The following is a 22,978-nucleotide window of genomic DNA, read 5'->3' as shown; positions in this document are numbered from 1 at the left end:
TTTCTGTTAAATATATTTTATACATCTAATTCCTCCTGGTCTAATCATGACTTTATTGTCCATTACTTAAATTTCTTACATTTTCCCCTCTTTTTTGGTCCCATGAAAATAGAATTCATTCCAGCCAGTGAAGATAATTCCTTGTGGGAAACCTGTGGTTGGAAATCTCCCAGTCTCAAATAATTCCGTGTTGGAGACACGCCACCACTGCCACCCTTTCTTTCCCATTCCAAATCCATTCCTTTTTCCTGCACTGCTCCAGTTTGGCTCTGGATTGAGCTGTTTGAGCTCTGTCACAGGCCGGGCTTGGGAAGGGTGACAACAAAAGGCAAATCCCTTTTGGATTTGTGAAATAATTCCAAATAATTCCTAGGAGTTACTGGTGTGCTCTGCCGTGTCCTGTCCTCATCCATGCCCAGCTCTCAAGTCACCAAGGCCCAAAGCTGTGATCCCAGAGGGTCTCATTGGGAACTCTGCGTGTTTTGGGATATTTTAGCTGTGCATCCTAAAGAGCGGGAGAAGATGGGATCTTTTCCAGCCTAAAGAAATCAGGCCACTGTCATCATTCCCAAGGACTGCAAATGCCATCAGCAAAGGTCACAGAGGAGAGAATCATGGAATTGTTTGGGTTGGGAGGGACCTTGAAGCTCATCCAGTGCCACAGCTCCCACTGTCCCAGGTGCTCCAGCCCCAGTGTCCAGCCTGGCCTTGGGCACTGCCAGGGATCCAGGGGCAGCCACAGCTGCTCTGGGAATTCCAGCCCAGTCCCTCCCCACCCTCACAGGGAATAATTCCCAATTCCCAATATCCACCCCTGCCCTCTGGAAGTTCCTCAGACAAAGGAAATTCTGGATTTTCAGTGTGCTGTCACAGGGCTGGAGAGAAACTCCCCAGGAGCTCCCTGTGATGGTGCAAATCTGCTTTGCAACCCCTGCTTAATTCAGCATTAAACTCTTCATTAATATTATTTTCATTTTGGGGCCTGGCTTTGTAAAAGGCAGTGGAATTTCCCTGCTGTGGGAATAAATGAGATATTGTAAATAGAATTAGCTTAGAAAGGATTTATAAAGGATTCAGCCAAATTTCCTGAAGTGGGGCATAAATAAAACTATTTTTGAGACCTCTCATCAGTATCATCAGAACCATCTCATTGTGAAACTTCACAGAGCAAAACCCACTCCAGAACTCAAAAAAACTTCTCAAGTATCTCAAGCAGCCAAATAATCCCCCAGAAACATCATCAGAAACGTCTTATCAGAGGTTGATCATCAGCCAAGAGCATTTCTGGATTGATTTTGCTGCTGCTAGACCACAAGGACTCAAATTGACTTCAATAATCACATGGATACCCAACCTTCAATGCACACAAATAAAAAAGAAGAAATTGTTGGTGTTCTGCTCCCACCAGCAGAAAGGATCAAGGGGGTCCTTTTGTATCCCAGCAGTTCAAATCCCATGGGATGATATTTGTAAGGGATTAAACTTGGATAATCACTGGGGATGATTATGTACACAAATAAACACAAAGTCAACAACTATTTCTCCATAGAAAAGCCATTTAAAAGACAAATTCCATGTTAGGCCACAGCACTTTGAATTCCTTGCTCACATTTAGAACTGAGATTATCCAAAGCCAAAGGGAGGGATTGAAAACAACATTTTTTTTTTCCATGTTCCTTTCATTCCAAGTGTTATCTGACAGCCACATCAGCGTTAATGTTTCTCCCCAACCCATCAAATATTTGATTTCTAATTAAGGCCTTTTGATCTCAGTTGGATTTGTCTCCCTCATCTTTAATTATGTTTCCATCCACGCTGCTCAAGAGCGAGGATTTGCATTTTTACATTATATAGAAATCACATTGTAAATATTTATCAGATGGTTCCCTCTCTGCTGCTCACAGATTTGGGAATTGAGGCTCGCAGGAAGAGGGAATGTTCCCATGTTAACACCCCAATTCTTCTTAGGATTTCACTGCCTCCCATACATTGATTTTCCCTCTGCCACAACTTCCCATCGCTCCTGCAGGTGCAAAACCCACCTGGGAATGTCAGACACCAGTGGGAAAATGGGATTCTGCTGGGAGACCCAGGAGCACACAAAGGCTGCAGAGAGATTTGGTTCTATTTGAGAACCAAACCTTAATAAATCACTGAGGAAAGTCCCAGCTTGGAAGGTACCCCATGGGGCAGGAAGGACAAAGAACCTGGGGTGTGGGCACAGGAGTTCCATCCTGGCTCTTTTCCCCATGGGATAATTCTATGGCATCAACTGATGGAGAAAAGGTGGGACAATATTCATTCCTCTTTGGAAAAGCAGGTTTGTGTGGTTACACCTCTAAAAAAAACATTTCTTGGTAGAAAGTTGCCTCTTGGAGCACTGGGCTCAAGCAGAAAAATGGGAATTTTACAGAATTGTCATTCTCGTGAGCATCCCAGTGATTTTTAGGAGAGGAAAAGAGGTGCTTTGCCAGGGCGGGAGGTCAGCAGTGACAGGGTTGGGGTGAGATCCTCACTGAAGGGCAGCGAGCCCCGAGCCCCGGGCGAGGAGCGGCAGAAGCTGGGCGCTGTCCGCGGTGCTGAGCGCCCAGAGCCGCTGGCCACGGTGCTGAGCGCCCGGAGCCGCTGGCCGCGGTGCTGAGCGCCCGGAGCCGCTGGCCGCGGTGCTGAGCGCCCAGAGCCGCTGGCCGCGGTGCTGAGCGCCCCCTGCCCCCCGCTGGCCGCGGTGCTGAGCGCCCAGAGCCGCTGGCCACGGTGCTGAGCGCCCAGAGCCGCCACCGCATCCCGGGAATGCCGCTCCTGCCCCGGCAGCACATCCCCCTGGGCATGGAGTGTTCCTGAGACCCCGCCTGGAGTGCTGCACCCGGATCTGCTGTCCCCACAGTAAGAAGGACGTGGAGCTGCTGGAGCAAGCCCAGAACCGGCCATGGTGTTGATAATGGGACTGGAGATCTTCCCTTGTGGGGAAGGGCTGGGAAAGTGGAATTTGTCAGCCTGGAGAAGAGGAATTTGTGTGCAGAGCTCAGAGCTCCTCCCAGAATCGGAATGGGGACGCAAGGAAGACGTTGAGAGACTTCACTGGGAGCTGGAGTGACAGAACAAGGGGATGGCTTCAAGCTGAAGGAGGGGAAATTCAGATGGGATATTGGGGAGGAATTCCTCCCTGTGGAGGAGGTGAGGCCCTGGCACAGGTGCCCAGAGCAGCTGTGGCTGCCCCTGGATCCCTGGCAGTGCCCAAGGCCAGGCTGGACACTGGGGATGGGATGGTGGAAGGTGTCCCTGCCATGGCAGGGGTGGGATGGGATGAGCTTGAAGGTCCCTTTCAACCCAAACCATTCAGTGATTTTGGAGGAATAAGCAGAAACCTATCTAGGAAGGAAAGTTTTGGCATTTTTCTACACGGTAGCAAAAAGTAAAATATTTACAAGGAAGAACATTATTTCAAATCTGTTACACATCTGTTTCCCAATTTCTTTTTAGCAAAAATTAGCATGCAAAAGGAAAACAAAAACAAGTGAAGACAACACAGCTCCAGCCTGTGTGCTACTCAGACCATAATCTGATCAGTGATCAATAACAGATCTTTTCCATCAGTTAAAAAGCTGTTTGTACTACACATACACAAGCTTTTCTTTGCTACAAAGCAGCAGCCAAACAAGAATTCTCCATTTCCCATCTCATCCCTCAAGCTCTGACACTGCACCCGTTCCATCAGCTCTCTGCATGGGGAAGGCTCGGGGGAGCCCCGTGTTGTGCCCCACAAGCACTCGGAGATGGAGCCGTCACTTTCTCCCCACAATTACAGAACTCCCAGCTGCCCTTCCTGAGCTCCCAAACATCCCCAAGTGTCATGTTCCAAACGAGATCAGTGCTGGAGAAGCTCTGGGAGTGTCCCTGCGCAGGGTACGAGGGACCTCTGGTGGAAGCAGATTCCAGTGGCAGATAAACACTTCTAGCCTCATTTATTCCTCTAATTAAAGGAACCAAACCCCTTTAATCCATGAAATGTCAATGTCTAACCCAGAATTCCAACCCACTTTATCTTCCTCCTCTCCAGCTCCCAACTGAAAATAAAGCAGTGCCCTCAGGAATATTTTATTAGATTCTGTCAAGCACCGTGTCCCAAAACAAACCTGCTGGAAACAGCTTCACTTTGGGCCCGGATCAACACTTGGATCGACACTGGAAAGAGTCAAATTATCCCCAAAATTCCAAGATCACTTTTTCGTGTGGAAAAGCTCTGTTTGATCAGTGCCTTGGGCTTCACGAGATTAAAATTGCTCCAACTTTGCAGCTCAAGGCAGAATTAAATTTATTCAGCTTGAAGAACACCACTAACAATGATTCCCAGATTTTTTAGGGGTTCAGAAGCCACCAAATGCTGTCCTGAGAGTGACAACAGCCACTGGCAGTGAGGATCCAACCAAGCTGTTCCCTCCTCAGGGGCAGGGAGACACTTCCTGCCCCACACACCAGGGCAACCCCTGCTCCTGGAATTCCTGAATTATTCCATGTGCTCCAGTCTGCAATTCCTTCAAGTCTTGTCTTCTGTCACAAAGCTGAAGGCAACATCTCCAGGCTCTGTATTTATTTATTTTTTGGCCTAAAAATCCCAGTTCAGAGACAATCACAGAGCTGTTTGTACTCCAGAAATGGGATCTGTATTTGGGGTTTATTTAGGGTCAACTTAAAAAGAGAAATGCAGCCTCCAGCCACTGGTCAAGGCAGAATATTTATTCCAAAATCAAATTTAATGTTGACCTCCCAAATCCACTTCTCAAAGTCCCTTTTAGTCTCTTTTAGTCTCTTTTTTGACAAAAATCAACCAACAAAACAAAACCAAAAATCAACCAAGAAACCACATTTCTTTGCATGAAAAGCACCACAATTTGAGTTTTTTTGGGAACACAATATCCTAAACACACAGGACACAGGACCACTTGGAAGGACCTTTTCACCAGCAAGAACACCTCAAAATCTGCTGAATTCCAGGTCTGATACCCAGAGTCACACATCCTGATGAGCCTACAAGAGGAATCCTTGCCTGGAGGTCATTTGCGACACCTAAAAACCCCTTTTTAACCCATTACCAAACCTCGGTGAGCTTTCACTGATCCCACACCCCAGAAAGGAGGGCAGCGAAGGCAAAAGGAGGAACTCCAGCGGGACTCACGGGGGTGCTGCTGTCGGAGAAGGTGTTCATGCTGACAGACCTGCTCATCTTGCCCGAGCCCGGCGACGCTGGGGACATCGGGGACCTTGGGGACGTCGGGGACGTCGGGGACGGGCTGTCCTTGTCCCGGGGCTCCGGGGATGGGGACAGGTCCTGGCGCTGCAGGTGCTCACGCCATGCTCGCTGGATGCTGAGGGAACAAAGGATTTCATTCTTGGAACTTTGGGGTTGGGGCTTCCCATGTTGTGTTTTCCTCTCTGGGGAGGGGTCACGTGGAACTGCCTCTGCAGGGTTTGTATAAGGCACCACTGGGATAATTTAGGGTATTTTTTAAGGAGAATCAGGGAATTCTGGAGTGGTTTGGGTTGGAAAGGACCTTAAAGATGATCTGGTTCCAAACTCTTACCATGTTCCTCAGAGTCCAGCCCAATCCCAAAACCCGTGGAAGGGATTTCAGTTGAGGCCATCCAGAGCTCAGAATTTATCCTGCATTCCACAATCAAAATTTAAATATCCATTTGTCCATTTAAAGGAATTAACAATCATCTACATCTTTTTTTTATACCACATTTCAGATTATAACTCAGACACAATGCGAATTTGAGAGCTAGAGCATTGTCATGGAATTATGGAATCCCAGAATGATTTAGGGTGGAAAATGTCATCTCATTCCATCCTCTGCCATGGGCAGGGACAATTTCCACTATCCCAAGTCTTTCCAAACCCTGTCAAGCCTGGCCTGGAACAATTCTAACATTCACAACTTCTCTGCAGAATTAGCTCCTTGTAGGATTTTTAAGCAATTGAGGTTTTATTCACTGGGATGAGCAGTATTTAGTTATTTATATTTACATATTTATATTTACATGTATTTCTATTTTAAAGCTGGAGAATAGACTGAGCTTAAGTCATAATTACTCTCCTAGAAAACTCCCTGAAAATGGATTCTTTCATCTGGCTTTTATTTGCATGACGAAAAGCTTAGAAGACACTGGGTTTAATTTGAAACTTCATGTCCTTTTAATATTTTAATATGCATTAATATTTGAATGGGCTGTAAGTGAGGTGGTGTTTTCTGGATGGAGGCAATTCCTGTGCCAGGGCTGGAGGATCCTTGCAGGGAGAGGCTCCAAAAGGAATCCTGGACGCTGATAAATACGTGGGGAAGTTTAATTATTCAAAATCAAGGCTTCTAGAATAACTGATGCCAGGGGGAACTCGGTATCATGTAACGTACAGCAAAAATTAAAATTGTTCTATTATTCGAAGAGAGGATTGATTTAGGATATTGAGGAAGGATTTTTTTCCCATGAGAGTGGCAGGGGGGAGATTCCCCACCCCTAAAACCAACCCAAATCAAACTGACAAGCTGCCCTAATTGAAGCCATCCCTGCTCAGGACTGAAAGGTCCTTGAAGGTCCCTTCCAAGGCGGACCACTCCAGGACTGCAGGATTGGGCGGCGTTCGGGAGGTCGGAGCTCATTCCCGGAGCCCCGGTGTGCACCCTCCCTTCCCGGCGGTGCGCTGGGTGTCAGCGTGTGCCGCGGCTGGGCCCGCTGCCCCAGGAGATCCCGCTTCTCCCGAGCCCCCCAGAGCAGGAATTCTGCACTTCCAGGGCTGCTCCTGCCAGGGACTCCCCGGGAAACTGCTGTTGGATGGGGAAATCGGCACGGAAAAGGCTCCGTGCTGCCCTTCCCCCCTCTTGCTTCTCTGCACACAGGGAAAAATCCAGAGATTCCCAGATATTCTTGAGTTACACAGAGGAAATGACAAAGTGAGTGCAACACTGATGTTTAACATAAGGGGAATCCGTGTGATTCTGTGACCCAGCCCAGGATGGTTTGGGTGGGAAGGGAATGGAAATCCCATCCCACCCCTGCCATGGCAGGGACACCTGCCCCTGTCCCAGGTGCTCCAACCCCAGTGTCCAGCCTGGCCTTGGGCACTACCAGGGATCCAGGGGCAGCCACAGCTGCTCTGGCAATCCCAGCCCAGCCAGGAATTCCCAATTCCCAATCTCCCACCCATCCCTGCCCTCTGGCAGTGGAGCCATTCCCTGGGTCCTGTCCCTCCATCCTTGTCCCCAGTCCCTCTGCAGCTCTCCTGGAGCCCCTTTAGGCCCTGCAAGGCCACAATTTGGTCACCTCAGAGCCTTCTCTTTTTATCCAGGCTAAACAACCCCAATTTTCCCAGCTCCGCATTCTTAAACATGGAGAACTTAATTGATTTGCTAATTGGAAGCTCTTTTATCCAGTTACACAGAAATCCAGGATGGATCCAGTGTGGATCCTGCAGCTCAGGAATTGGACATCCCCAGATGCATTCCAAGGCAGACCCAACACTTTTCCTTACTCACATTTTCACTTTGGATTCCAAGGGCTGCAAGTTGATAGGATATTCCTGGATATTATTTTCTTCGTCCATGGTGAGCTGATGGCTATGGGAGAGAAAAGGAAATGAGTTTAACGTGTTCCAGCCTGACATTCCTGCAACCCTGTGAATGAATTCCCTCATCTGGACAAGAACAAACAAGAGCTGCCGGTCAGAAGGTGTTGCTGTCTTTGGAGGAAGTTTTCTGGATCTCTGTGTCCAGCTCCCAACACAAAATGGGAATTTGGATCCAGTTTTCCAGTGAGAATCTGCCTGAATCCCTGTTTTAAATCTCCCAGCTGCCACAGCTCCAGGGACAGGCACAGCCAGCAAAAGAGCTGCTGTAAATAAAAAAAAAAAATTTAAAAAACCCAAACCCTGGCAAATCTAACAGATATCCCTGCTAAATTAACTTCCATCCCCACAGCCATGCTGGAAAATCTGGAGAGGGAAATGGAAAGGAACAATGGGAATGCTGGCAGCAAATGAGTTACAGCAGCAAAAGCCACGTGGGGGGTGAGGAATAAATTCGTTGTAATAAATGATGGCCAAGGAGTTGCTGCTGGGAAGTGATGGCTCAAAGAAAGCAACCTGAAAATGCTGGAATATCCAAATCCAGCGTCTGGGAACACTGCCCTGGGTGGGAGCAGCAGCATGGATTGAATGCAGCTCTTGGCAGGAAATCTGGGAGATCAGACCCCAACCTGTGGAGTTCTTTTGAGACTTTACTGGGCACTCATTGATATCGTTGTCAGAAATTGTCCTCTTGTAACTAAAAATAGGGATTGTTTACGGGAAAAAGGCAAAATTTGGGATGTCTGTGACAAAGAGGATCCCTCAGCAAAGGGTTCACACCTTGGAAAATGCATTTCACTTTCTCATGGGTGAGCTAGTTTGGAAAAGGCACATTTACCTTTGCAGTGAGTCTTTGCCATCATTGACCTGTTCCAGGGTGTGCTGGAGCCTCCTGAGTTCTTCCTGCAAGGGGAGAGAGAGAGAGAAAATATATATTTTTATGAGAAGTGCTTGGAGATTTCCTCTTAGCCTCAAGACAAACCAAGTTTTGAGTCAACCCCAAAACAAAAACAATCCCTCAAGTGCCTCCTACAAGATTTTAAACTTAAAAATCCATAACAATGACAAAGAAAACAATATTTTATTGATAATCCAGCACAAGTTTGAAAGGAAATGTCAGAGCTACAAAAATAATACAGAGAGTAAAAGAGGGAAGTTTTCTTTCTCTTCTTGGGTGTCTTTGATTCCAGAGGTGCTCCTGGGAATCTTTGTTCTGCAATCAAAACCTATTCAGGCTCTTAATGAAGAGATTTCCAGCCTGCACCAGTTCCTGCTCCAGCTGTGTAATGTGGCAGATGTGGAGCTGGGAATCCCCACATCCATGGCAATTCCCAGGAAAAATCCATCCCTGGTGTTCAGCACAGAGGTTTGGCTTTAAAAAACGGAATTCCTGTGAGGCACAGCTCAGCTCAGAGATCCCCACACAGCCTTTCCTTCTCCCACATTTCCCCTCTGGCAGTTTTTCCAGCCTCCTCCAGAGCTGGGTACAGTAATTTAGAATGTGAAAACAATTTGCAGTTGACTTTATCCATAGCTCAGGGTGCCAAAAGCTGCCTGACTTCCATAAATCACTCCTGGTGTTTGACATCATTTTCCATTAACCCCGGGGTGAAGACTGAGCAGAGAACAAAAAAGCAAGAGCCAGAATTGGTTGTGATGTTTTTGACGATTCCGAATGAAACATCACTGGGCAGCGCCTCTAAAAGCAGGGATAAAAGGCAGCTCTGGAGGGGGCGCAGCCAAGTTTGCATAATTGGGAAGAGGAGGAGACAGGAAATCGATCCTAATTTCAGTCGGGCATCATTAACCGTGGAGTATCGATCCGCGCTCCTCGCGGCGGGATTTATGGAGCTGCCCGTGGTGCTGATCCCACGGAAAAAGGATGGGATGCTGCAGGGCACTGGGGGGACAGGGACAGCCAGGATGGTGCCACCCCCAGCGCCACATCCTGCCCAGAGTGACCCAGCTCCAGGAGTTCCTTTGGAAGGGATCCATGCTCCATGCTCCAGGGCCTGTCTGAGCCCGCATAAAACAAAAATACTGTGAAAATTCCTGGGCTTTCCTTTTCCCTCCTGCAGCTGCATACAGATGTGGACAGGGATTGGGCAGCTCCAGGCATGGAGGGAAAAAAATCCAGGAAAGCTTGAGGAGCACACTCAGAGCAACCTGAAGTGTCTTTTCGTACTCCTTAACGTGCTCATTCCATTTATCCATTAATTATTTTTCAGCCCAAGCATACCCGGCATCCTGGGGTTTGTTAATTTTATATTTTTCCATTTTTTATTGCTTTAATTGCATGATACACTTGAGTCTGGATTACTTTGGAGAGGAATACGAGGAGATTGGAACACAGGCAGGGTGAATGCAGCACAGCAGGGAGGGGAAGGCACGGGGAAATCTCACATGACAGATCCATTTCTGAATTCCCAGGGGAGGGGTTTTCCCCAGAAAAAGCAGGGAGCTCTTTTTATAGCTCCTGAGCCTGTTAATTTTAGTGACAACAAGAGAGGAGTGTTTGAAAACTGAAAGGAAATCTATTAATCCAATTTTCAGCTCTTCAGTGTGGGGGAATGTCTGTAATCCTCACAAAAGAGGGATGAACTAGTTTGGGAATCAGAAGGTTCCTGTAAAAAGTAACAATCCCATCTATGAAAAAATATTATTTCTACAGTATTTTCTTCCTGGGGCTTTAGGAGGAAGCCTGAGAAGTCTGGGGGTGGAGGAGGTTCAGGGGAGACCTTGTGGTTCTGCACAACTCCCTGACAGGAGGGGACAGCCAGGTTGGGATTGGGATCTGCCCCCAGGGAACAGGGACAGGAGGAGAGGGAACGGCCTCAGGCTGGGCCAGGGCAGCCTCAGGGTGGAATCAGCAGGAATTTCCCCATGGAAAGGGGCCTCAGGCCTTGGCGCTGCCCAGGGAGGTCTGGAGTGCCCATCCCTGGAGGTGTGCAAGGAATTCCTGGCTGTGGCACTCAGTGACAAGGCGGGCATCGGGCACTGGTCGGGTCCTGGAGGCTTTGCCAGCCTGGGTGATCCCGGGATTCCAGGCATGTGCACAAATCACAGCAGTGGAGAGAAGAAAAGCCCTGCCAAGTTTGCAGGTGAGCGAGCACTGCTGGGAGGAGGAGGCTGAGCAGGGACATCTCCGCTCTCAGACGCGCCGGTGGCTCCGAAGATGGTTTTAATTCCAGAGGTTGCTCGGCAACCACATCCCACATGTGGCACCGCCGCTCTTCACCTGGAGCGGGGAACACCGGATGGCTCCTCAGGAGCAAACATCAGGATGGCTCCTCAGGGACACCGGGATGGCTCCTCAGGGACACCGGGATGGCTCCTCAGGAACACTGGGATGGCTCCTCAGGAACACCGGGATGGCTCCTCAGGAACACTGGGATGGCTCCTCAGGAACACCGGGATGGCTCCTCAGGAGCAAACATCAGGATGGCTCCTCAGGGACACCGGGATGGCTTCTCAGGAACACCGGGATGGCTCCTCAGGGACACCGGGATGGCTCCTCAGGAACTCTGGGATGGCTCCTCAGGAACAAACACCAGGATGGCTCCTCAGGAACACCCAATGGCTCCTCAGGAACAAACATTGGGATGGCTCCTCAGGAACACTGGGTTGGTTCCTCACAAACATTGGGATGGCTCCTTTCAAACATCAGGATGGCTCCACACCAACACTGGGGATGGCTCCTCCCAAACCTGAGCAGGGCCAGGGAACAGCGACAGCAGCGAGCACAAGTGCTCCTCCTCAAGTTGTGCCTCTGGTGCCCAGCAGCAGGAAAAGCCAAGGAAACTCAGCTGCAGGTGGAACTTGTCTCTCCTCCTTCTGCTTCCCACCAAACCAGTCTGGAATTCCACGGCATGAGGCTGCCCCAGTGTCCATGGGATGTGGAGATGCTGCTCATGCTGGAGGCTGGTGGAGCATGGAACTCCAAGGAAGCCTTGGAGCACACACTGAAGATCATCCCAATCCTGGGTCTGTTTTCCCAGTCCTGAGTCTGTTTTCCCAATCCTGGATTAGTTTCCCCAATCCTGGATCTGTTTCCCCAGCCCTGGATCCGTTTCCCCAGTTTTGGATCTGTTTCCCCAGCCCTGGATCTGTTTCCCCAGCCCTGGGTCTGTTTTTCCAATCCTATCTAACACACCCAAACCTAAGCAGGTTTTGAGTGGCAGCTGAATCAGAAGGGTTTTGAACTGGGATCTTAAACCCCATCTCATTCCCTCACCTGCCACACTTCCATGGACTGGGATGCTCCTGCTAGTCTGACACAGGGACTGGGATGCACAGGACCCTTAAAATCAACCCAGAGCTAAAATAACAAACACTTGTCCCTTGGAGGTCCCGCAGGGCATCATTCCCAGGGTTTCCCAGTTATCCCAGTCCCAAGCTGCCTCGTGTGCTGTGGGAAGCACTGGGCATTGAGCACGGAGCAGGTTCTGGGTGTTTGACTGACAGAGTCCCCCAGCATCCAGCAGGGCCCTGGGATAAAGGAATCCCAGGAAAACCTGAAATGCAAACAAAAAAAGCAGCACGGGAAGCCCTGAGATGGAAACTGGTCACATTCAGTCTGGGAAAGCAAAGAGCTCCACTGGGTATGAATAATTCACAAACAGCCTCAGACAAATGATCTCAGGTCTGCAAGGAAATGGGAAAACCTCTGGAGGCTGCAGCTCTTTTTATTCCTGCCTGGTTCCTGCTGAAAGCTGTTTTCTCTGGGGTTATTTTTTGCTCTTTAAAAAAAAAAATATATATATATGGATATCTAAACAGGCTGGATGTTCAGAGAACACAGCAGACCCCAGAGAAATCCTTTCATTTTATTTTCATCTCTGGCTGGTAAATTATTCATTAACAGGGATCACGCAATGGGGGAAAAATTAAAAATTGGCAAATTAGTTTTCATTTGTTGACGTTAATTATTTAGTGTTCTTCCCTTTTATTAGAGGAAACACAGAGGGGGTTTAGTCTTGTTCTGGCACTCCAAGTTTGCTCCCCAGACAACTCCCAAATTAGCATTGCTGTGGCTACTTCTGTGGAAAATCCATGGGAATGTGACTCCAGGGCTGAGATGTTGGGGCAGAGCTGGATTTCTGAATTCCACAGAAACTTTTGGATATTTTTCCACTGCACTTTGTAAAAAAAATAGGCAGGTGGGGGTTTATTTCCAGATATCAACCCAGCCACGGCATTAATGGGGATCTCATTAATTAATCTCCCTGGGCTCAGCCACAAACACCCAACATTCCCATCCACCTCATTCTAATAAGGAAATACCCTGATATTTAACAGTGGAAATGGAATTGTCTCCGGAGCAATCTGGTTTGGATTTTGCAGCCTCGCTGCCCTGAGGAGCCAGAGGCAGGAGAAGTTAATCACAAATGCAGGAGCCAGACTAAAACTGAGCTTAGCTTCCCAAATCTCCAGCTCTCCCTGATCCTGCTCCTCAGCTCACAGGAGCTGCCAGAACTTGTTCAACACCTCATCCAATTTTTCTTCTGTCAGATTTCAGTGGCTGCTCCATCCTGAAAAGCTGGAAAAGCTTTGATTCCTCCCAGCTTTTCTACCCAGGCAGCCAAACAACTCCCAGTGATTTTTCTAAAATACTCTCCAAATGAAACCTGCCACTCATTTATAGAAATATGTATAAAATAATAATAAAATAATGATTAAAACCCCACCTGGCTTTGTGGGAGTCCCCATTGTGATCAAACTATGCCTATTTCAAGCTTTTTAACAAGTTCCTGAGAGATAAAACTGCTCCTGGTGCCTGAGAGCAAATAATCCCAGCTGAGCCTTTCCAGAGAAGTTCAATTCTTCAATCACAGAGCCAAAATCCAGGTTTTCTGCAGCAGCTGGTCCTGCTGCACTGAATTTCTGTGCTGGGAAATGTGAAGGTGACCCCAGGACCTGCAGCACCCTCAGTTCATTCAGTCAGGTGGGGTCAGCTTTTAATGAACTAAAGAATTTGGCTTTAGAATTAAAGAATCTTGGCTTGATTGGGTTGTTAATTCTGCCCTCCCTGGCTGAGGTTTTGGGTGCATTTTTACAGAGGGAAGGGGCCTTTTCCCAGTCCCAGTTTCCTGCAAACACACATCCCTAGGAGGATTTCAGAGACAGATCCACCAGGACAGGAAATTAAAGGTCTCAGCTCCCAGACATCACAAGATCAGATCAAAAACCAAATCAAATCCCAGCGTTCACAAACAAAACCTGGGATAATGAAAGGAGGCCCTGGCCACGGGGAGGGGTGGAATTACATCAGCTTTGCTGCCCTTCCAGGACCTTCCTCCAAACTAAAGCAAAATGCTGCATAATTGTTGAGAATAAAAGAACCCCCAAAGGTGACAAAACCCCCTTCCCTCACTGCCTGCTCTCCCTGCAGTGTCTGCCAGGAAGGAGCCTCTGCTTTGGGTTTCCAAAATCAAAACTGAATTCAAATGTCAGACGGAGTAACGACAAGACCCTTCCTTTGAAATGCCTCCATCCAAGGGACAGAAAGGACAGAAACTCAGCCCAGCAGAGCTTTGAACTTCTCTGCCATCCAAAAGCAAGGCAGAGCCCTTGGGCTCCCCCATGGCAGCATCTCACTGATTAAATCTCTTCTTTTCCAGCTGCTTTCAGAACACCTTTAATTCTCCAAGTTCACAGTGACACCAAAGACCTTTCACAGCCGAGCCTGAGAGTGAAACATCCCATTTTTGCCAGGTTTAATGCTACAGGAATGTCAGGAACACCACAGAAGCAACACACAGCCACTGCCAAGCTGCACCGGGGTCACAGGAGTGAACTTTATCAACTGAAAAGCAGCAGAAAAGGTCAAACGGGCACGGGGAGTCCATCCCTGTGGAAGGGAATGTTCTGCAAATGTTACGTTGGAGATGCTGCTTTAATGCTGTGCTTGGGCCTCTGGCAGCTGCAGCATTCACAGGAGGGATCTGTCACAGTCTGGCTTTAAACAAATCCAAATGTTGATGCTGGGTGTTCTCCTGCTGCCTTTGCTGGGGCTGGTAAAGGTCAGATCTCAGGAGGCTCCCACAGGAAAGGCTTTCCAGGGAGATCAGCTCTGCCTGTGGGAGGAAAGGGCAGCTGGGTGCTGCTTTGTGATCTGTGGGAGCCAGGCAAAGCTCAGTGCTGGGAATGCTGCAGGGATGCTTTGGCTGCTGGGGGTTTGTGGTATTCCTGTCATGGGAAGGAATTCCATCCCTCCCATCCCTGTGCCAGGCTCTCCGGTGGGACACGGATCTGGGATGGGGGAATTTGAGGCACAGGGCTCTCCATGCCATGTAAAACATTAAAAATCACCATAAAACATGAGCCCTACATTTAGGGATGAAGTCCAGGAATATCTGCTGCGTCCCTGGTTCAGTGATCACTTCTTTGTTGGAAAATCCATTTTTATGGCCGTAAGAAACCAACATAAAACACCAGAGCACCAGGACTGCAGAGCTGTGCCACCCAATCTGAGGAACTCCTGAGAGCCAAACTCTCCTACTGGAGAACCCCAGGATGGTTTGGGTTGGGAGGGATCCTAAAGCCCATCCAATTCCACCTGGGACACCTCCCACTGTCCCAGGTCCTCCAGCCCTGTCCAGCCTGGCCTTGGGCACTGCCAGGGATCCAGGGGCAGCCACAGCTGCTCTGGCAATCCCAGCCCCTCCCCATCCTCACAGGGAGGAATTCCTTCCCAGCATCCCATCTACAGCTCCATGGAAAGGGGAAAAGCACTCCCAGCTTAGTTATGAGGATGGTGAGCAAGAATAAACCAGCACTGAAGTGTTTCTTCCTCCATCACACAAATAATTAGGAATACACAGGGTTGTGTGATGCTTTTTAAACAGGATCTCGTGCTGCTTGTGGGAATACAATTCCACAGCAATAGTTTATCCTGGGAAGTCAGCTCAGTGGGGTTACAGCGTGCCAAGTTGAAATGGGAACCATTTGTTTTCTGTCTGCATTGCAGCAGGAGCTGGCAGGGTTTTATGGAGCATCCCTGACAGCCCCCAACTGTTATTTTTCCAAATTAACGCCGTGCCTGTGGAGTTAATGGGAGTGCAGGCAGCGAGGGGTCTCTCCACAGCCTGGCCTCGTGCTCGGGATCCTTTGCAGGAGCAGAGAATAAAATCTGACAAAGCTTTCTGTAATTACTGCTCTGCTTCACGGGTGTCACCACGGGCACCCCGTGCTGCTCAGTGACAAAGGACACGGTGCCGCTGCTGCTCCCCAGGCTGAGGGCACAAAAAGGGGACACGTGGAGGGGGCTTGGAAAGCCCAGAGGTTTTATGTTTGTGAGGGTGTGGAGAGCCCACCTCTGCCCTTCCAGGGAGTTCCACAAGGCCTTGGCCCCACCAACACTGATTTCTGTTGGAGAAAGGCTCTGCAGAGTTTTACCTGAGGACATCCTAGGGGAACAAGGAAATTCCTGCTCATAAAGGGGTGGATTGCCCCAAAAATTCACCCCAGGAGATGATGGAACACCAAGGTGCACATTCCTCCTGCCACAGGAGCTCTGGCTTTGGGAGGGAAGGAGTCACACCAGTCTGCTCTGATGGAAAATAAAGAATCCTGGAATATCCTTAGCTGGAAGGGACCACCAGGATCATCCAGCCCAGCCCCTGGCCCTGCCCAGACACCCCAAAATCCCACCCTGGGCATCCCTGGCAGCGCTGTCCCAACACTCCTGGAGCTCGGGCAGCTTTGGGAATGTGCCCATTCCCTGGGCAGTGCCAGCACCCCAGAACCTTTCCCTCATTTCCAACACTAGAGAGGCAGCAAATCCTGCATCCTCTCCAACTCCCATTTATGACAGAAATATTCCATGTTGGATGGCTCCTGGAAATTCTGTGCCCCAGAATTTCCAGGCCACATTTCCTCTCTCAACCTCACCTTTTCCCTGCTGATCCCTGCCCACCTCCAGCCCTGGATGTGCCCTTGGGCTCCTCCTTTCCCTCCTAACCTGCATTTTATCCCTCCTGGAGAACAAGGAATTATTCCAGCTCCAAAGCAGCTTTGAACAATTCTTTTACCCCTACTATATTAATCTGGCTCCTGCAGAACAGCAGCTTTGCCACAGGACTGGAGCAGGGGAATCAATTTTCCAGGATTGTTTTTATTCCATCAGCTCTCCCTTCCCAATGATCCCTTGTCCCTTGCCTTGCCCCGACAGATTTTTGCATGCAGAACTTTTTCCAGATGGCAGCTTCGGTGCAGACAGCAATTTGCATAATTTAAATCTGCTTCCTGGCATAAATTATAGCACAACACAGCGCAGGCTTTGATTTCCAGCTCCTCACAGCCAGGGCTGGGCAGTGCCCAGGAATTGCAGGTGACTCTGGAAAACCCTGGCTCAGCCATGGCATGGGGAAGAGCTGAAATCAGAAATATTTCCTCATGGAAATGATAATTCCCAGGGGAATGTGCTCCAAACAGCAGCACTCCAGTGAACTCCAGGAGCTCAGTGCCTGCTCTGGAGTGAGAAGGTCAAGGAGAGCTCCTGGTGACAAAATTGATTTTTCCACAAGGACAAACACAACTTTGGGGGTGTTCCAGGAAATCCATGGTCAGCGAATCTCTTTCCTGACTTTCCAGTCCCCAGAAGCCGGGCTGAGAGCTGGAACCACCTCTTTGGGATTCACAGCACACACACTGATCCCAAACGTGAGGGGTCACGTGGGATGCAACCTCTCCCAACAAAAATGAATTATTCACCTTCCAGAGGCTCCAGTTTACACCAAACACAAATTTCTGTCCCAAAATACACCCAGGAACAGCTGAGAGATGGAAGCACTCGGAGCAGAAACGTGCTGGCAAACATGGAACACAAAGGGATTCCTCTTCCAGAGAGCCCTACAACAGAAGCCTGAATCCCAAAACAATCCCAGTAAAACACACATTGCCCAGAGCTGCCTTGCTCCCATCATTGTGCTCAGTGGAGCCTTTCCCAGCCTTGGCACGTGCACTGCTCTGAGGCTGGCCAGGACTGAACATTCCTGTGGCCATTTGGCACCGGGACAGACACAGTGGGCACAAACCCCACAGTCTGCAGCCATCTGGGATGCTGAAAACAGCAACAAACCAAAAAAGTGCTGCTTTGGTCTGTTAGCACCCCGAGCAAGCCAATGTCTCCAAACATTTCTGTGCCTCATGTCTCAATTAATGCATTTTCATTTCTGCACTGTGTGCTTGTGCCTTCTCTCCCCATTAGAGGAGCATTAATTCTGCCACTCCCTGAGTCCTGAGTTTGGGCTCCCTGAGCCCATTTCCACTGTCAGAATTTGTGTTTGCAAATGTACAAATGTCAGCTAAATTCCTTCATTCCTTAATTCCATTATTTGTGGGGTTGTGACAGGCCCCACAAGGCTGAGGCCACTTCATCCCCAGGCAGGGAACGCCTCCATCCCCTCATGGAGTGACCATGAAATTCCACACACTCAAGGCCATATTAAAATTAAAATTTCAATTAAAATTTGCCTTGGAATATTCCCAGGCTGCTCCCAGTGCAATTCCTTCCCCCAGCCCGGTGTGGATGTGTTTGCCCTGTCCTGATGGTGAATTCCCATCAACTTTCTGCCAGGGAAAAACCCCGGAGGCTCCTCGGTGAGGATCACATCCATCAGCCTCGGGCCCCTGCTCCACTTTTAATTACAACGCTCAGGATCCTTCCTTCAAATCCTACACCGAGGAGAAAGGAGCTTTTCATTTGCACAACACCCATGAAATTCCCTGCTCCAGTGGCATCCACGTGCTGCTGTTCCCTGGACTAAGGGAGGGATTCCCTCTCTTCCCTTTTTCCATGCAAGATGAGTTTGCCCAAAGTCACAATCACTTTAAAATCAGTGGTGCTTTGTGCCCACACTGAATTATAAGGATCATTTCCCATCAGCAACTGTGCTTGTAAATGGACAGTTCAGGCTTGTTTTGCCTGGGGTATATTGCACTTTGAACACTGGTTTAATTTTAATTACACCCAATTTGGGTCTTTATTTCCAGGTGTGGGCAAATCCCATTTCCAGCAGAACTTTGGGATGAGGAGTTTGCCCCAAATCAGCTGCTGGAATGCTGGCCTAAAACAATCCTGAGAGGAGCTTACACAGACACCTCCCCCATTTAGGCCGAGCCTAAACCCCAGCAGCATTCCCAGATCCCTTTGGCAAGAATGTCCTTTTTGCAAGAGGACATTTTCCATCAGGATTCCAATCAATGACCACACGACCACGTCACTGCATGGAAAATTCCCTTCAGGCACTGCTGGCCTCGTTGGATTCCTCAGGGACAGAAGGAAAGGGATGGGATAAAAGCTTGGGATGTTTTGTGGAGAGGGAAAACAAGACAGGAGATGAGCTAAAATCACCCTGAATTTCAGGTACCTGGAGAATGGAATGCTCCACACTTCTCCTTCAATTATTAGCACGTAAAAACCACTCTAAATACTTGATAATGGAAGGAATTTAAAGGATTAACAGGAAATTAATGAATTAAGGACCCTCTCTGTGTCTTTCTGAGAGCAGCCGCTCCACATTGTTTTAAAAGGCACCAAGTTGAACATTCTCCAACTGCTTTTTAATAAATGTAAATAATATTCCAAAGCAGGGACGAAATGCCAGCGGTTGAGAGGTGGCTGAGCCATCCATGGCATGTAAATGAATTCCCTGCCTGGATATCAGGATGTGGATGTGCAGCCTTCAGGAATTAAATGAGCCCAACTTGCACAGCTTGTAAAGAGCTCCCAGAGCTCCCAAAAATCCCTTTTATTATTTATGTGGGAAAAGCAGAGGAGCAGCAAGGGGGAAGAGTTGCAGGTGACACCAGGAGTCAGTGAAACCTGACAGAAAATGCTAAATTTTGGTAAAATTGAGGGCAAATAAATTAATCATGAACTAGGGAAATGCAAAAAAACACTGGAGGATGTAATTGGATTTACACACAAAAGTAATGGCAGCATTCCTGCAGCTGGGAGAGCAGATCCAGCTTCCTTCAGCAGGAATCACGGAATTATTGAAGCTGGGAAAGCCTCAAAGGTATTCCTAAATCCAACAGAAGTGCCTGGAAATCATCGTTCCCAAGGGATGGGAGCTCTCTCTACCTTGTTCCCACCAGCTCAGCCTGGATCACCCGGGGGTTCACTGGCCCATTCAGTGTCACATGGGTTCCCCAACTCCCATTTTCCCACAGTTTTCCTGTTTCCACTCCCTTGACATGCCTTTAGATGAGGGATTCTCCCAGTTCAACCTCCAGGTCTCAGAGAAAGAGGAGAGCTGAGAATTCCTTTTCCTCACGGATATTTTCCCAGCTCTGTTTTCCCCAAAACCACTCTTTAGACCCTCCAAAGGCTCTGCCCTTGCTAAACGGGAATGTCCCCACAGCAAGGTCCTGCTTAAAACCTGGGATGAGCAGAGCTGCCCAACCTCCAGCTAAACCCTGGATTAGGGTCTGTGTTTCAGGAGACATTTCCATGTTTTCTCTGGGCATTTCACTCTCTCTGCGTTTACACCCTGCAGTTACTCATCCAGCCTGCTGTAGAGGAGTGAGTTGGAGCTCAGGTCCCAGCCCGGGTTCCCAGGGGACAGCACAGAAACCTGGGACAACACCTGCAGGTGCCTCACCCCTCCTGCCCACCTGAAGCCAGGATGCTGCACTCAGGTTTTCCAGCTGTAGAAAATACGGAATATTGGCTGTGCTGTGTTTTCCCAGCTGCAGTCAGGGCACTGAGAGCCACAGGGCCCCTGAAACAGGAAAATTTCCCCTCCAGAGAGTTCACCCCAACCAGTTTGTCATTTATTCCTGTGTTTTCCTTGGCATCCAGGGAAATTGCTGGAAGTACAAACATTCCCTGGCATTTGATCTCTTCCCTGTATTTCAGGTCTGTACAAGCTTTTGTACACAAAGCCAGGCTTTAGCCCTTGGGCACACAAAGAGTCTCCCTGGTTTTATTGGGATTCCAGGAACCCCCAAACTGCCAGAGCAGGGACCTGCAGGAGCCTCGTGACAGCAAATCTGAGTTTTAAGAGACTTAAAGCAGGGAAAGGACTCCAATTCTGTCTGTGCCTTGGAATACTCAGGGAAAGCAGGGAACTAAAGTATTGGACACAATTCCAGAGGTTAGTGCTGCACTGGGAACATGAAGTAAATCCAACACCTACAGCTCAGGGAAGCTCTTATGGGTTTATTTTATTTATAAGACTCCTCTAGAGCTTCTCCAGCCTTTTGGGAAGCTGAAAAACTTGAACCAGCAAAGGGAATCCAAATAAATTCAGCTCCAGGTAAGTGAGATATTCCTAATGCTGTCTTTTTTTCCCTGTGCAATTTAACAAATGAGTTTCCAGTGTCTGACAAGTTGTCTGGGAAAACAGAGAAGCTCGGATTAATTCCAGCACGGGAGAAATGAGAATTCAGTATTTGCTGATTTCCAGCCACCCACTCTGGAGCTCGGAGCCGTGGAGGATCCATCAATCCCAAGATGTTCAGCCTCCTCTGTGAGGAATGGGATGTGCAGGATGGATCCTCACCTGAGGGCTGGCTCCCTGCCCTTGGAATTCCTGAGGAACCATCCCCAGCTCCCTGCCTTGCCTCCCAGTGCCTCTCCCTGCTTTATTTCCACCCTCTGGGGTTTATATCACTCCCATCCATCACATCCCAATGGATAGCCTGGGAAGGAGGTTTGGGAAAGCTTCGTGGGATGTCTGAGCCCTGGGAATGAGGTTTGGAGAAGCCTCGTGGGCTGTCTGTGCCCAGCACAGAGGGGATGGAGTTTGGGATGGAAGGAACCAGCCTGTGGAAGAGATTCCTGATGGAATCTCTGTTCCAACGTGCTGGGAAGATCCTGGATGCCCAAGCCAGCCATCCCTGCTACAACTACTCCTGCAAAACCCCACAATCAACCGGCACCGAGGGATTATCCAGCGCCAGAGCCGGGTTGGTCCCGCAGCATTCCCGGGATGACTTCATCGGGATCCAGCCCCGAGCAGCTTTTCCGTGTTGACAAACAGCTGAACTCTCGGCTCCAGGAGCCCTGCATCGATCCGCCGGCTCTTCCAGGGCTTGGAGCTGGATCCCCGCGGAATGCCGAGGCTCAGAGCCGCGGCTGCTCCCCCCGGGAAGCACAGCCACCTTTTTTCCCCCAGTAATCGCACAGCCAAAAGAAAAAAGGCTGCGAAACGCAGGGAAATTCTGCCACAGCACCCGGGCACGGCTCGGCAGAGCCCGGAGAATCCCCGAGAATCCTCGGGCATCTTTTCCAAGCGCTGCTTGGAATTGTTGTCACCCGGAGATGATTCCCTCCTTCCCGAGCACAGAGCCCAGCCTTAAATCCCCTCAATAAACTTACAGCGCGTCAGGAATCGCCTCGCCATCGCTCCAGCCTCCTTCTCCCGAGGCAAAAGTGCCGCCGGCTCCCGGATTCCCGAAGGGAATGTGCTGCGCATCCCTGGCGGTGTCACATCCATGGCCCTGGGCACCCCGCACCCCCTCCCCGACGATTCCCGGGGGAGCGGCTCCATCCCGAGCCCTTCCTTTGGGAATGCAGCCCCTTACCAGCCGCATGCTGAAGTTTCCCAGGAAAAGGAGGCAGGAACGCGGCTCCTCCCGTGGAGCAGCAGCGCGCAGGGAAGCTGCGAACCTCGGAGTTGAGCTCACCCAAAGGCACAGAAAAACCTCAGAGAGAGGGGGGGGAAAGGAAAAATGGGAAGAGCCAGAGCGGGAGCGAGCAGCCCACAGGCAGCGAGAGGAGAAACTTCTGGCACGGCTCCAGCCAGGGATGGACCCGCTGGCATCCCGGCGGGCCGTGGGAATGGGGAACTTGGATTTACGGGCGCTCTGCTCGCTGCAAGGAGCGACCGACGGGAGTCAGCGAGGCTGGCTCCGACAGGGAATGGCGGGCTGGGTGTGTGCAGCACGCAGAAACACGGCAAGCGAGATTCCACCTTGTACAGCCTGTTTTCTGTACTTTATTTTATGTATTTTCATTGGTAACTTCTATTTCTTATATCGACATTCTATATTCCATACTATATTATATATACATTATATATATATAAGATTTTAATTTAATTTCATTTATTAAATATAAAATATAGCTATATTATATATACATTTTATATATATATAGTAGATTTTAATTTAATTTCATTTATTAAATATAAAATATATAAATATAGAAGTATATATTATATATAATATATATTTAATATTTATATTATATTAGAAATATTATGATAATATTCTAATATTATAATAGAAATATTTAATATTTCTATTCTATTTATATATATATATATACATACAGAATAGATTCTATTTCATAGATTCTGTTTTATATACTTATAGATTCTATTTTCTGGTTTATATTTTATACAAATA

General features: G+C 48.8%; 1 protein-coding gene across 1 annotated transcript; it reads right to left on the bottom strand.

Moving 5' to 3' along the window:
• Positions 1–4,767: 4,767 nt before the first annotated feature.
• On the bottom strand, positions 4,768–22,501 carry IQCJ (IQ motif containing J). The gene is made up of 4 exons (XM_039713710.1): positions 22,154–22,501; positions 8,457–8,521; positions 7,530–7,610; positions 4,768–5,363 (listed from the first exon to the last, which is right to left on the bottom strand). The coding sequence occupies exons 1-4, from the start codon at positions 22,160–22,162 to the stop codon at positions 5,108–5,110; spliced, it is 411 nt and encodes a 136-aa protein (XP_039569644.1). The 5' UTR covers positions 22,163–22,501; the 3' UTR covers positions 4,768–5,107.
• Positions 22,502–22,978: the final 477 nt, after the last annotated feature.

This window comes from Passer montanus, unplaced genomic scaffold, assembly GCF_014805655.1.
Source record: "Passer montanus isolate IOZ18808 unplaced genomic scaffold, ASM1480565v1 scaffold29, whole genome shotgun sequence".
Classification (NCBI taxonomy): domain Eukaryota; kingdom Metazoa; phylum Chordata; class Aves; order Passeriformes; family Passeridae; genus Passer; species Passer montanus.
This window is presented reverse-complemented; position numbering and strand designations above follow the sequence as displayed.